A 13,698-nucleotide genomic window follows, 5' to 3' on the forward strand; every position below is an offset into this window, starting at 1 on the left:
TAATCGACAGAGAGTTCAATAAATATTATGGAAAGGGCTGAGATAAGACAGCTTTGCTCACTAAAAAGAGGGATCGAGATTGTGGAAGAAATATGACACAAAATGCAACCTAATCGTATCAGCCACACAAAAAAATAAAAGAAAAAGAAACAAAACAGGATGACAAAATACATTGGAAAGAATACATCATCTGGTCGATGAACGGAATTGATCAACAACACCTACAAGAAATAATGTCGATACAGGTGTAAGGTCTTGCTCTTTCTTCGAGTTCCTCCATTCTTGGGATAGCTTCCAGAGTGTATCTGCTGCCCCTGGGGCAACAAAAGGTGTACAAGTTTTTGGAGATGCCCCTGCTAAATGGATGAACCTTTTCTGGAATTCCCCTACGAATCAAAAACATTCATAGTATGCTTGTAGGCAGAATTATCAATGAGATACCAGAAAAGCTCACAATGGGCATAGAAAACCATAGTACTGATACCTTAGGTACAATATGCGACGCCTTCTCACCATTTCATAAGTAGTCTGATTTGTTAATGCTAAGTAACTGGACCAAAAATCAGCAGAAAACATAAACTAGTTAACTATTTGGGTTTATGCATCATCTCTCACAATGTAAAATGTGCAAATAATAGGTGTGAATTAATCAAGTATGCATATCCTGCAATTCTAAGCGGCTCATAATAGCAGGTATTAGTAGCAAAATGTGCAGATGTACTAGCCAATTTACTTCCCGAAGAATGCTTGTTTATTGTCTAATATTACATGTTGGTATAACAAGCTGCTCAACCATCAACAAGGGGCAAAAATGGCAGATATAATGGCATTTGGTACAATTTTCTGTAAGAAGCAAATTTGGACATATCAAAAGTTCCACGATTGGTACACGACAATGGGATATTGATCAAACTCTCCATGGGTAACATAAGTTCAGGGAAAAAAAAAGCTTTTTTATACTCATCATGAAAGTATATCCTACTATAGTCAATGGACCACTATGATCACCTATACATGTAGTTGAAAATATCATAGAATTTTCTGGAGCAAAAGAAGCTTGACAAACAGTTAGAAAAGAATTTACAGAGCAATGGAAGCCACAATAGATGGCTTGACTGCCTAGTCAAGCCAATAGTCATTAAGCTTGACTGCCTAGTCAAGCCACAATGTTAAGAGCATCACTCGACCTAGTCATTAAGCAGAGTACAGCTGGAACATAGCTGCTAACATCAATAGTCTTGACTGCCTAATAATGTGGTAGGTCAAACAACACAATAATCCAACATTACTTGCTCCACATTCAGATAAGCTTAAACCTGTTCAGTTGTGTTAGGGTCTTCAACTTAGGTTCTCTTCTAGTTTACTTAAAATTATAAAGAGAATATTTTCATTGTTTTAGGTTTGGGTTATTTTCAGAATAAAAGATGTTAGGAAGAGAGAGATGGAGAGAAAGCCTTGCAACATATATAATTGTTTTCACAGAAGTTAATATGAGTCTACACCAATAAACAACCTCAATTAACTGAATATTCTAGGTAATATATCACAGCCCATGCTCTGAAATCCCTTACAAAGATATTAAAGAAATAATATTGTCTCTTGTTCATCTAAATGATGAAAATTACCAAGAAAGATATCAGCAAGACATGTTCTCACTAACATCCACATATCAAGTGCACTTAAAATGGCTCTGGAGCACTACAAACAACAAAATGATTCTTATAGACAGGCTTAGTGCACATATTTCACTGAGAAACTCGTAGAGAAGTTTGAAAAGTTCACGAGACATCTATATAAAATACTATGTATTTGTGGTGTAATTTTGACTTCTTCCTTAAATTGCAATTCTAGGACAACAGGCACCATGTTAAAATAAACACTACAACTTGTCCAACAATTATGAAGGCTGATATTACCTGTGGAATACAAGCAGCAGAAGCAGAAAGATGAGGCAAAACAACAACAAAGCTAATAGTACTATTGCAATGAAATCCTTCCACCTGATAAGGTCAGCCCAAGCAGATATGGTCAGCATCCCAAAGTCCAAACAGAAGAGACTAACAAAATAGAATAATCATCATAATCATTGTATTGGTCTCTTTTGTTTAAAGGCCCATAAAAGGCCAGAAATAGTTAACTAATATTTTTAAGAACATGATATTTTCAAACCGGAGGAGAGTATCATACCAAGCCTTCACAATTTCTGAATGCAAGAATGTGATGTACAATACAACAGTCCAGACACAAAGGATCGTCTCTTCGAAAATATACCACCTACAAGTGGATTTTTAACAGAACTCATTAGTCTTTCACCTTGAGAACCTCCATAAAGGAAAATGACCATAAACGAGCAGAGATTAAACTTTATGAAGCTCAGACAAACTAACCAATAGATTGCTCTGTATTTCTTTAAAATATGAAGACACAAACAAGAAACAACCAAGTTTGGACAAGGAAAAAAAGGTACAAAGTTGGGGGGGAAAAATTTAGAAAGAAATTCTCACTACAGAGAATATGAAACATAATTGAAGTGTTGCATATCAAAGGGACAAATGAGGGTATGAAATCTGGCAGGAACATTAGAAATTTTATTTGTAAATATGACAAATGATCTACATGAGAATTACAAGGTAAGGCAACTCCAATGCTATAGAAACTTTGATCATTTAAGAATCAGCCATGATGTAGTATCATTTCGGGCAGGATTATCTTCCATTGACATGTTCTATAGGAGGGACCGGTTATCCTTATATCATTTAGTCAATTGATAGAGCAAAAAGCCTAAACTGCAGAATTGGCACAATAATAGATTAATGAATTTAACTATTCAAATATATGAAGCTTTTGACGACGATGAAAGCTATTATACTACTCCAAAAGTACAACCTAACACATACAATTCACCTAATGTACTCCAATGAATAAGCTACAGGTTATGGGCAATAACCTTCCATAAGATACTTTAACTGAGACAACGCAAAGTCAATCTGTGAAATGCAAGTAAGCAATATCTAGCCTAAGCCTAATGGCATTACCATCATTAGCAAATCATACCAGAAACTTACACCGAAAAAAAAAAACAGAAGAGCAACTCATGATTAAAAAGATGCTAGACCAAACTTGAAGGCAAAGAAGAGCTTGCCTATACTAACTGAAACAATTGGTTCACTCGTGTTCCATTAACTTCTCACTGGGCATATTACAACTAGCTGAATTGTTAAAAGTTGAAACCAACGGCAAACATGCAAGACACTATGCTCCATGAGCAATACATTGTGTCTTTAATTAAATAAATTTTAGTTTGTTTCAACACTGTTTCCCCTAGCTGTGATATTCCCTCGACCACCCAACATGAGCTCAATGAGCATCAAAGTGCCCATTAGCCTAAACAAATAGTGAATAAAGGAACTACACATGTTAAGCTAACCAGGGAAGTATCACAATTTCTAGTTGACAAACATGAGTTCTCAAAACAGAAAGATGGATCTTGAGAACATAATAGATCATAAAAACATGTCTGAAATCAGAATCTTCAAAGAGATGGATGCGAATGCTTCTTATCTATACTCCCATGAGCAATGAATAAGAGCAAATCTGGATTTATCCAAAGTTTGACTTCAGAAGGCAGTACAATTATCAACAGAGGTCAACAATTAATTATGTTATGTTAAACTGCCAGGTCACCAGCAGGAATTGGATCACCGAACTCCACCATAAATAGTTGCAGATAAGATGGCAGTTACAGACTTAATAGTCCAGCTTTATCCGTCACTATTGTGTAGCTATCTTGCAGCAATAAATTACCGAAACGTTATAGCTCAGGATGTAAAACTGTAAGATTAACTGGACAGAAACTAACACACAGCAATATTCATCTTTTGTATTAGGATGATGCATTCAAAAGAAAAGCAACATATATAAACAACTGATGCTTCTTCATGATATCATCTTGAAAGCTATTCTTTTTAAGGGGCTCACCAAAATCGGCAATGATTTCCTTGCCCGATGCAAGTTCCTAGCCAAACACAGTGATGATCAAATTGAAGGACACATTTGTCACAATCATGGCAGTGCTTTGCCCGTGGAGGCTGCAAATACAATGCAAAATGTGTATTACAATTCATTGGAGACTGCACAATAAAAGCTTAAGATGAAAGTGCATTTTGATGACAAAGATGCAAACTTGTATCATTTAGATCAAATTAAACTATTTCCATGGTAATTAGCTTCAGCAGAGATCAGCACTTTCTTAGTGCAAGAAATAGAATGGCAATGTATTCATATCTAGAAATTATAGGCATAAGCCGCATGACCAAACATTTATTAATACAAAGCAATTGTGGAGGTAATCAATTTACAACATCCCAGATTTCATACATTCAAATCCAGTCATAGTTTAAATATAGACTCTGAATAGGTAAACAGATATAAACCTGCATATCCATATAGAAACATTAAAAGAGAGCTGAGCTAGTATCTCTATGCAGGAGTTTACATGTTACAGTCACTAAATGAGTTTGCATATTACATATGAGACTACAATATTAAACAGCAAAAGCAAGCTGGAACCAACTAATGTAACAAGAAGCCAGTAATATGCAATAGTCATTATTTTACAACAATAACAACAAAATCGTAAATCCCAACTATTTGGGGTTGGCTATGTGGATCTTTTGTCACCATTGAGATATATAAAGTCATACGTTTAATTAAGTTCAGAGTACTTAAATCTTTATTTATAGTTTCTATTAAGGTCTTCTTAGATCTTTCTCATCTCTTCTCGTATCACTAATATTAATCATTTCATCTCTTTTGACTACCACATCCAAAGGTCTCTTAAACACATGCCTATACCATCTTAAATGATTTTCTCTCATCTTATCCTCTATCGAAGCAATACTTAATTGTTTATAAATAAAAATATTTATTTTCCTATTTTATCTAGTAGTTCTACACATTACGAATAAAAATATCCATCTATTTTTTCTATTGTTAAGCATGTGTAAGTAAAAAAGTAACCTAAAAATGAGATTTCTAAAAATAATAATAAGCAAAAATTCTCAAACTAGTGAGATATGATCAAGGAAACAGATAAAACCTCACCTGAATGATATTACAGTAAGTGCAAGTCCAGTTCCTGTCCAACCAAAACAAACTATATAGTGAAATCATACATAGTTGATTGTGTTGTTCTTCTGATAGTAGATTTATCTTTTATTTTCCATCTTTATCATGTTAAGAACCAAAAAAGAGTACAACAAAAGACGAGAAAGGCAAGATGTTAGTATCAGAGCACTTATTTATTATTACAATAATTAAATATTTATAACAATACCTGATTGCTGATCCAGGAGGGTAGAGGTCCATAACTAGCTTCGACCAGAAAGAAGTCGAGTACGAACTTTGTCTTTCTAATTGGTTCTGGGTCGAAGAAGAAATTATGTTCTCATTCCTTGAATTGGACTGTCTTTGCTTGATCATTGAAAAAGATAGTGAAATAAGGTGAGGATAAAATTTCAAGTCCATGGAAACACAATCATGAAAGTTTATGATCTTACTTTAAAATTGGTGATTTCATGTAAGTAGTATTTGATCCATTTCCTGCCCTCATTGCATCAATAACATACCTAGAACGCATGGATGTAAAAGAGGAATTAATAACGCACTTATATTCTATTGGAAGTATTAGGTGATATTTCATAGCACAGACATGATGAGCTTGTGCATGTTTACCCTGGAGATGAGCCTGATGTTAAGAAATACTGAACTAATGTAGCTACAAAAACCACCAAGTACACTGCAGTAAACCTACAAATACCAACATTTAAATTAAAAATTAAAATGTATGTTAAAATTTAAATTAACAAAAGCAACAAGCAGGGAGCAGGGAGCAGAGACAAATAAGGTAACACAATTAAAATAAGGAATCTATAGAAGAGGAATGGCCTAGATATTCAGATTAAAGTGCACATCACTTAAGGATCTAGAGACAGAAAATGACCAAAGTGGTACAGTCCAGATAACATGACGATGGCCTCATCATACTACATAATAAATCAACTATATCACTGAGAATACACCAAGTATTCCTATGCCATTGGAGTATGCAACAAGTCATAATACCAAAAAAACATTGTTCACATATTGGAATCACGACGAGTCGTCACAATCCTAACTGACCCGTTAACTTATTGAGCCTGAACCATGAGCCAAAATGCTTAAACCAAGTTAATGATAGTACACCCCACATCGGTGATAACCCTTCTATATTAATCCAAATCTTTGCTTAGTCCTGATGTGAGACTAAATTGGGATGTACTTAGTTTTGGAAAAATAATTTGCATCCTATACCTCCATAGAAAGGAAAATTCAATTTAAAAATGAGAGAGAAACACAACTATGCTCGATAGCATCCCGATCCAAGTGTTCTAGAGCCTACACATAGCAATTCTTGATGATAGCCTACCCCTTGCATGACCGCAGTATCTTCATGCTCTAAACTGCCAAAAGTGGGTTTCGAATACGTAGTAGTTGACGAAGCGTTACTAGATCCTCAATCTTGATCTTCGTTGATCACAAAACCAGATTAATAAGTCTGCCGGCTCGTAAATCTTTAATAATGTGCAAAATTTATCGGTATGTTACTAAAATGTAAACCTAAGGCACCTAAAGAAGAACAAAGGAGCAAGGATTTGTGAGGGCTACCATGGCTCCTCCCTAGTCTTGCGTATCAAATTGGCATCGAAAAGGAAGATAACGCCCACGAACGTCACATGAAGCAGAACCATCGCCGCCTTCAATCCCCACGAGGAGCTACTCGCTGCAAAGCACCCAGGATTTTCCCAACCAAACCATTCCATCAAAGATAAAAGAAAACCACGAGAATCGGATCTTTCTGGGGAGAAACGGGTCGTACCACGATCGCAGAGGTCGGGGCAGAGACGGGAGCAGCGGTCGGACAGCTTCTCGAGGTCCTCGCGGGCGGAGGAGCGGCAGACGCCGGCGGCCGCCATCGGGCTCAAATGAATCCAAGATCCGCGAGGAGGGGAAGAGGCGAACAATACGTATGAAGGCCGGGGAAGGGTGCGGTTCTGGCTGTTCCGCAGGAGCAGCGTACCGTTGTAACCACCAGGCGGATCCGCTGCTCCAAACCATGCGAATCGAGACGTCTAATGTACGTCACACGACGCGGAACCCCGCAAAATAACAACTCAGAATAACTACGTGTCATCCAATGGGATGGTGATTTTAGTATCCGGCGTCCCGAGTCAACTAGCCAATTCATGAAATGTCAGCTGGAACAGATTGGGCACGCTTCCACAGACCGTGTCGAGTACGAACCGGATCGGGTGTTTGACATCCAATCAGAGCAAAGCCTGTGCACCAACAACAGCAGTCCACGTACACGCGTGGTTGGGTGGGGGGGGTGTGGCGGGCGCCACGTTACTTCCGCGAAGCGGCAGGAGAACGGCGGAGATTGAATCCTGCAAAATAGTTTTGCAAGCCAACACCACATGTCATCCGAACGATGGGTTCGACTCGGACCGGTGGGTCAACGTCGCGTCTATGTCGCGTCGCACGTTGATTACGCATGTCTTTATCGACTAGTATCACTGTCTGCCCTAAATATAAGCCAATGGGGAAGCACCATGGGGACGTTTGCGGGTCATTTGCTTGTTCCACGGTTGGAAGATGATGAAGATAATAAATGGATGACACTCCATCTTTGATTTTTCCTTATTATGGTTTCGCTTTTAATCTGATTTCTCAACTTAATATAATTGTGTTTAATCTGCATCAATAGACTTAACATCCAAAGCCCCGAAACGAACGGTCATAGCTAGAGCTTCATCTCGATTCCTCGGGGCACCCTAAAGCACAACCACCCGCGACCGGGACACCGCACACGTGTGGCTCCCAACAGCCTTTAGAATTAGATGCGGTGTAGTAAGCTTACTCCCGAGGGATCGCACGCGATCCATGAATGTAACGCCGCTCGAGCGCGCTAGTTACGTGAGCGCCAGTTAAGGACTCGTCATGGGGCCCGCCTTACGTGGTTGATCCCTAGCGGGTGACAGCGAGGCCCAACAACGTGGCTCTAGCCTCGTCCGCTGGCGTCCTCTTGCTCTTTGTTCTCCCATCCGCCAACTCATTCTCACACCAAAAGGCTAAGAGATTTCTTCCAGCTTGCCGATCGCATTAGCTTTTCCGAGCCTTCAACCTCTTCTGTGCTTCTTTCTTGATCTTGTTGTTGTCTTTATCTTTGGGATACTATGGCGGCAGAGCAGCACAAGGCTGTGGAAGGTGACAAGGAGGTGGAGGTGCAAGACCGCGGTCTTCTGGAGAAGCGGCTCCCGGAGAAGGACAAAGAGAATATTCCTGGCCACAAGAAGCCAGCCGAGGAGGTTGCTGAAAGAAACATGAGGCTGAAGACTATGGTGGAACGGAGAAGAAAGGCATACTGGGAAGACTGAGGAGAAGAAAGGGGGTGATGAGTAGCTCTACCTACCAGGACAGCAAAGCCATGGGTTTCCTTCGTTTAGCTCTTCTGATCCGTCTGACAAAGCTGAAGCACAAACACTAACTCAGTGATGCGTAGCAGTTTCTGCTGATCATTCAAACGCTAGCAGTCCATTCTACTAGACTGCCAAACTCACCACCTACCAGTAAATCTTAGGCGGCAAAACCGAGAACACAAGGCTTGCTGTATCTACTGCATCATCACTACACTCCGTCCGGTTGCGAAGAAAACAAGAATATGCAGCTATAAAACGACAAGAGAGCCACAACATCACGGACCTCGACTCGATCCGAGTCATGTTCGCTCTCTGGGAGTGGGAGTCTCGTCAGTCGTGGTAGTCGCAGGCGTGGGCGAGGCGGAGGGGCTTGTCGAGCCGGTCCTCGCGCAGGGACAGCGAGCACCGGACGTGTCGGTAGAACTTGGACCTGACCAGGTGGCCGAGGACGTAAGCCCGGGCCCGGATCGTGAAGGACAGCTCGAGCGGCACCACCGCCGGAGCGCCGCCGTCCTCGGTCCGGCTCCTGAGTCCCGTGCCCCCACCGTAGAGCGGCACCTGGCTCCCGCCCACGGCCACCGCCACCGTGCGCCCGCTCTTCCGGGACTGGTAGAACTCCTTCATCTGCATGCACACGACAAAGATTGATCGCAGGGAAAGGCTGGTGGACTGTCAACGCCTGTCATTCAGGCGTGTCAACCATGCTATCAAGCACAGTTTGACCTGCCATACTTGGCTTGCTGGTGTCATGGAATGTGCATAATGATAATTAACGCTTGTGTCGTGGTACCTGATCAAAATAATAGTAATAATAATTTAACCTGCACTAAAGTTGTGCCTGTAATCGATGCCTATACTCCGAGATAGGAACAGACTTTTAATGCCATCCACCAATGGACGGCAGGCTCCCTCCCCAATGCTTTCCTTCTCTTGCCTACTGTGTTTCCTTTCCTCGATACGTACCAAATGCTGTCAGACTCCCTCGGAATTCGAGAGCTCGTCTTTTTCTTCCTTCCCCACCTCGGAACGCGACCGAGTCAGCAGCGAGTCAGGACTCCTGTTCGCTAAACCTGTCGTCTACTTCTACCCTGTACCGGCTACGTGGCGACTAGCTATTGGTGGCAATTCAAAAAGCAAAACGAAGAGATAGCGAGGGATACGGGATACGGGTGAGCTTACGTATCCGGTGGCGATCTTGAGGTCGGAGAAGTAGATCTCCAGGGGCGTGGAGGAGACGTGGACGCCGAAGAACGTCGCGGGGTTGCGAAACGCGATCCTGACCGTGGAGTTGATGGAGAGCATCTTGGTGGGAACGCCCGTGAGGTCCGTCCCCGCGTGGATGTCGTAGCTGCGGAACACCACGCCCTGCGCAAGCAGGAGAGAGAGAGAGAGGGAATGAGAGGGAAACGAGTTGCGATGCGCGACTCGGTGTTTGACTCGGGGAGTTCGGACCTTGACGAAGATGTCGGGCTTGTAGGACTTGCTGGCGCCCCATAGGATGAGGGAGAAGAGGGTGAAGAGGAGGATGAACCCCAAGACGAACCAGGCGACATAGCAGCGGACGGGAATGGGGCCGTCGTCCTCGACGTCGGAGTCGGAGCAGCCGGACGAGGCGGCGCCGTCGGGGTGGTGGCCCTCGGTGTGGTTGTGGAGCTTGCGCCAGGAGGAGGAGGTGTACTTAAGGGAGGCGGAGAGGCGGGTGGTGGAGGACTCACGCGAGTGGTGGATGGGGGAGCTAGCGTAGCGGTGGTGGTGCGGGTGGTGGTAGTGGGGGTGGAGAGGGGAGGCACCGGGGGAAGAGCCGCCGAGGGACACCCTGTCGACGTCGTGGTGGGAGTGGGTGGGGCTCATAACGTAGTAGATGGGCCGGCGCGGCGGCGACCTCGGCGGCGACGAAGCCGCCAGGCTCGTCACCTCCGAGTCCGTCTTCGCGTGCATCTGGCCGCCTCTCTCTCTACCTGTGGAGGAGCGGGTTGATAATGGTGGGCTGCAACTCGCCTCGGTTTTGAAGGGGGAGAAGAGAATATATCGTTACAAAATGGTTTCTTTGTGGGGTTTTGGTGTGAAAGGGGCGCGCTGCACGGGTTTTGATGCGATTCACGGAGGGAGAGGAACGCAAGCCGTCCTTCTTCACTGTCGCCCGCTTTTGTTATCGGGGAATGGAGACGGGAAGAGTCGGGCCCGCATGCGGGATGAGGGCGCAATGCCGGGCGTCACGTTCGACGAGAACGTTAGCTATTGATGTGGTCAATGTTGACCTCAAAGTTGAAGGACGTCAAAACATCCGCTCGCCGTGGAGTTTGTCCGGTGTTCCAACCCTCTAAACCGACGCTTTTGTGCATAAACTCAGGCTCTCGCGTGGAGATTTGTGCGGCGCCGGTTGTTCCTCGATCCAAACATCTCCATCGTTCATCGCTGGTGAGTGAGGCCCAAACCTTTTAGGTGGGTCCCAATCTCTTTGGTTTGTCACGTGAGCGTCCAGAGGAGACGTGGCAACATGTGATACGTCTTCCCGCGACACTCCTTATCCTCTCTCCCACTCAGCCTTCAACACGGATAGAGCGAGTGGCGGAGCAAACCAGCTTTTCTTCATCCGAAGCCCCAAATGCACGCTCGCTCTCGAATGGAGACTCTGCTCAGAACCCCATCTCTATCCCGCTTGAAGCTGCCGCCGAAGCCCCTCCTCACCCTCCCTCCGTCTGCGCCCGTCCCCGCTTCTTCCTTCTCCCTCCGACCCCACGGCCTCCGCGTCCGCTTCTCCGCCTCCCCCGACCAGCTGCCAGCTCCTCCGTTGCGGCCTCGAGAGCAGCGAGGCGACGAGGACTACGGCGAGGTCAACCGGATCGTCGGCAGCCGCACTGTCCGGTCCCCTGTCTTCGGTGACGACGGCTCCGTTTCGGCGGCCACCGCCACCGAGTACCTGATCGAGTGGAAGGACGGCCACGACCCGTCCTGGGTTCCGGCCTCCGCTGTCGCCGCCGACGTTGTGGCGGAATACGAGACCCCCTGGTGGACCGCCGCCAAGAAGGCCGACGCCGCCGCCCTCTCCGCCCTTCTCTCCGACCCGTCCGCCGCCCGGGACCCCGACGCGGAGGACCCCGACGGCCGCACGGCGCTGCACTTCGCGGCGGGCCTGGGCTCGGAGGAGTGCGTCCGCCTGCTCGCGGAGGCCGGGGCGGACGTTGACCACCCGGAGCGGGCCGGCGGGGGACTGACCCCGCTACACGTCGCGGCCGGGTACGGGCAACCGGCGGCAGCGCGGGCGCTGCTGGCGGCCGGGGCGGACCCGGGAGCGTTGGACGGGAGGGGGCGGACCCCGCTGGAGCTGGCGCGGGAGGTGCTGGCCGCGACGCCGCCCACGGTGATCGGGCGGCGGGTGGGACTTGAGGCGACGGCGGCGGAGTTGGAGGCGGCTGTGTACGAGTGGGCGGAGGTGGGGAGGATCCTGGAGGGAAGGGGTAAAGGTAAGAGGAGGGAATACCTGGTGGAGTGGAGGGACGGTGGGGAAAGGGAGTGGGTGAGGTCGGCGTGGGTGGCGGAGGACCTGGTGGCGGACTTCGAAGCGGGGCTGGAGTACGGGGTGGCGGAGGCGGTGGTGGGGCAGCGGGAAGTGGCTGAGGGCGGAGTCCGGGAGTACCTGGTGAAGTGGGTGGACATCGAGGAGGCTACATGGGAGCCGGAGGAGAACGTCGACCCGGAGCTGGTGGAGGAATTCGAGCGGAGGCAGGCGCTAGGCGGGGTAGTGACGTCCGTGCCGACGTCGGCGCAGGGAGAGGGAAGCGGGGCGGCGGCGAAAGAGAGCACTGTGATGGGGTGAGGCGGATCCCAGATCGACATTTACCGACTTAACGTCCGTCGGCATTCAGTCCTGACGCAATTCGGGCCGTTGGTTCATTATTCATCAGTGGAGGTAGCAAAGCATGATGGACCAAGCTCTAATGGAAACTGTTATCTGAAGTTGAGGTTTCGTAGCATGCAGTGGGCTCCCTGTACTCTTCTTTCATTGTTCTTTTGCATGCAGTTCCGGCGGCGTGTGGAGCGCTAAACGTGTGAAGTGAGCAGGTCGATCGATCACTCGGTCGGACCCAGCGCTAAACGTGTGAAGCGCTCTGTATCACCCGGTGGTGCAATGCACGCAGGCGTATGGTCCAACGGACACCGGTCTCCCTCTCCCACTCCATATTCGCTGTCGGTGGAATGCTTCGAGCACACCCCTCTCTCCGTATGCCCCGCCTCTACCTTCGCCCCATCAGGTTTCCCCCTTAGTTCCACACTGATGAGGGTAATAATTGTGATAAGACTCACATGACATCAGCTGCACCAGATGACGCATCACGCCTCTGTTGACTTGATGAGGCACCTGGTCAACGTGGATCGGAACGCCTACCAAGGCGCATTAACGCTCTGTTCAGGTTCGATCCCTCACGCCATGCCAACGACAACATCATCAGACGCTACCAGAAGTACGATCCTGCTCCCCATGGGCCAACACATTTGGCAACGGTAATTCTCACTATTAAAACCCTCGCGCTCCGAGGGGAGGGAGTAGGAGAACAGACAAAACTTAGCTGAAAAAACCTCCGTGACTACCCTCTAACTTGATCGTCGGATGGGTCGGGTCAAGCGCCCCGACCCGACCATTGTGCAGGTGCGAAGGCGGAGGTCGTCCATGCTAGTCATAGGTGCCCAGCAAACCAATCACGTGAGTGATGGCACGTGTGACTGGATACATAATCTTTTTGCTTATTATATTTTGGCGTATATCACTTTATAACTATTGCATAAATGCATACATATATTGTGATGTCCTTCGATTTGTGCAATGGGAATCGGATAGTGATGAGATCACGATAATGAGATCGATTCACCTTTAAACACATATCCTAAATAATCCCGATCATAGGTTACTCGAGAGGGACATCGTGATAACCGGATAGATTGGTGTGCTGTATACCCGTCCATATGATGGATGCAGCTGGTCTCATAGCTGCTCGTGTAGGGACACTAGGGATACAGTACAGGTGCTCATTGGAGAATTGAGTTCACTGATTGATCCGCTTACGGAATGTTGGATGGTTGATGATGCCTTATTGTCAGACAGCGATTCCGTAGTCCTAGTGGTGTATCTGGTCCTTAGACTTGAGACACCAAGGATATCCTGTATGAGTGCTCCACTCTTTGA

The 13,698-nt window shown here is 46.2% G+C and overlaps 3 protein-coding genes across 4 annotated transcripts; 1 reads left to right on the plus strand and 2 right to left on the minus strand.

The window, feature by feature from the left end:
* Positions 1-7,071, minus strand: LOC103994438 (protein S-acyltransferase 10). 2 transcript variants are annotated; one of them, XM_009414767.3, is made up of 11 exons: positions 6,917-7,071; positions 6,706-6,820; positions 5,734-5,808; positions 5,559-5,627; positions 5,336-5,467; positions 5,104-5,137; positions 3,979-4,088; positions 2,188-2,274; positions 1,917-2,000; positions 485-550; positions 1-386 (listed from the first exon to the last, which is right to left on the minus strand). In XM_009414767.3, exons 1-11 carry the CDS (start codon positions 7,011-7,013, stop codon positions 212-214), a joined length of 1,044 nt encoding a protein of 347 aa, XP_009413042.2. In that variant the 5' UTR covers positions 7,014-7,071; the 3' UTR covers positions 1-211. The 2 variants fall into 2 exon arrangements, with proteins under 2 accessions (XP_009413042.2, XP_065019915.1); XM_065163843.1 differs by having other exon boundaries at positions 1,917-2,057; positions 5,711-5,808; positions 6,917-6,940.
* A 1,501-nt stretch (positions 7,072-8,572) lies between these two features.
* Positions 8,573-10,877, minus strand: LOC135645453 (uncharacterized). Its single transcript, XM_065163844.1, has 3 exons — positions 9,969-10,877; positions 9,696-9,881; positions 8,573-9,140 (listed from the first exon to the last, which is right to left on the minus strand). Exons 1-3 carry the CDS (start codon positions 10,452-10,454, stop codon positions 8,847-8,849), a joined length of 966 nt encoding a protein of 321 aa, XP_065019916.1. The 5' UTR covers positions 10,455-10,877; the 3' UTR covers positions 8,573-8,846.
* Positions 10,878-11,053: 176 nt separating this feature from the next.
* LOC135645452 (probable signal recognition particle 43 kDa protein, chloroplastic) lies at positions 11,054-12,490 on the plus strand. The gene has a single exon (XM_065163842.1). It carries the CDS (start codon positions 11,122-11,124, stop codon positions 12,331-12,333), a length of 1,212 nt encoding a protein of 403 aa, XP_065019914.1. The 5' UTR covers positions 11,054-11,121; the 3' UTR covers positions 12,334-12,490.
* The last annotated feature ends 1,208 nt before the right edge of the window (positions 12,491-13,698 follow it).

This window comes from Musa acuminata, chromosome BXJ3-8 (assembly GCF_036884655.1).
Source record: "Musa acuminata AAA Group cultivar baxijiao chromosome BXJ3-8, Cavendish_Baxijiao_AAA, whole genome shotgun sequence".
Classification (NCBI taxonomy): domain Eukaryota; kingdom Viridiplantae; phylum Streptophyta; class Magnoliopsida; order Zingiberales; family Musaceae; genus Musa; species Musa acuminata.

What these genes read in the sequence shown, in the direction of transcription:
- LOC135645452 (XM_065163842.1), top strand. Translation starts at nt 11,122, where the DNA reads ATGCACGCTCGCTCTCGAATGGAGACTCTGCTCAGAACCCCATCTCTA.
- LOC103994438 (XM_009414767.3), bottom strand. Translation starts at nt 7,013, where the DNA reads ATGGCGGCCGCCGGCGTCTGCCGCTCCTCCGCCCGCGAGGACCTCGAG. An exon ending in CTTACTGTAATATCATTCAG is followed by an intron (nt 4,089 to 5,103) that starts GTGAGGTTTTAT and finishes TTGTATTTGCAG; the next exon opens with CCTCCACGGGCAAAGCACTG. An exon ending in TCAGAAATTGTGAAGGCTTG is followed by an intron (nt 2,001 to 2,187) that starts GTATGATACTCT and finishes TGACCTTATCAG; the next exon opens with GTGGAAGGATTTCATTGCAA.
- LOC135645453 (XM_065163844.1), bottom strand. Translation starts at nt 10,454, where the DNA reads ATGCACGCGAAGACGGACTCGGAGGTGACGAGCCTGGCGGCTTCGTCG. An exon ending in AGCCCGACATCTTCGTCAAG is followed by an intron (nt 9,882 to 9,968) that starts GTCCGAACTCCC and finishes CTGCTTGCGCAG; the next exon opens with GGCGTGGTGTTCCGCAGCTA. An exon ending in TCAAGATCGCCACCGGATAC is followed by an intron (nt 9,141 to 9,695) that starts GTAAGCTCACCC and finishes GTGTGCATGCAG; the next exon opens with ATGAAGGAGTTCTACCAGTC.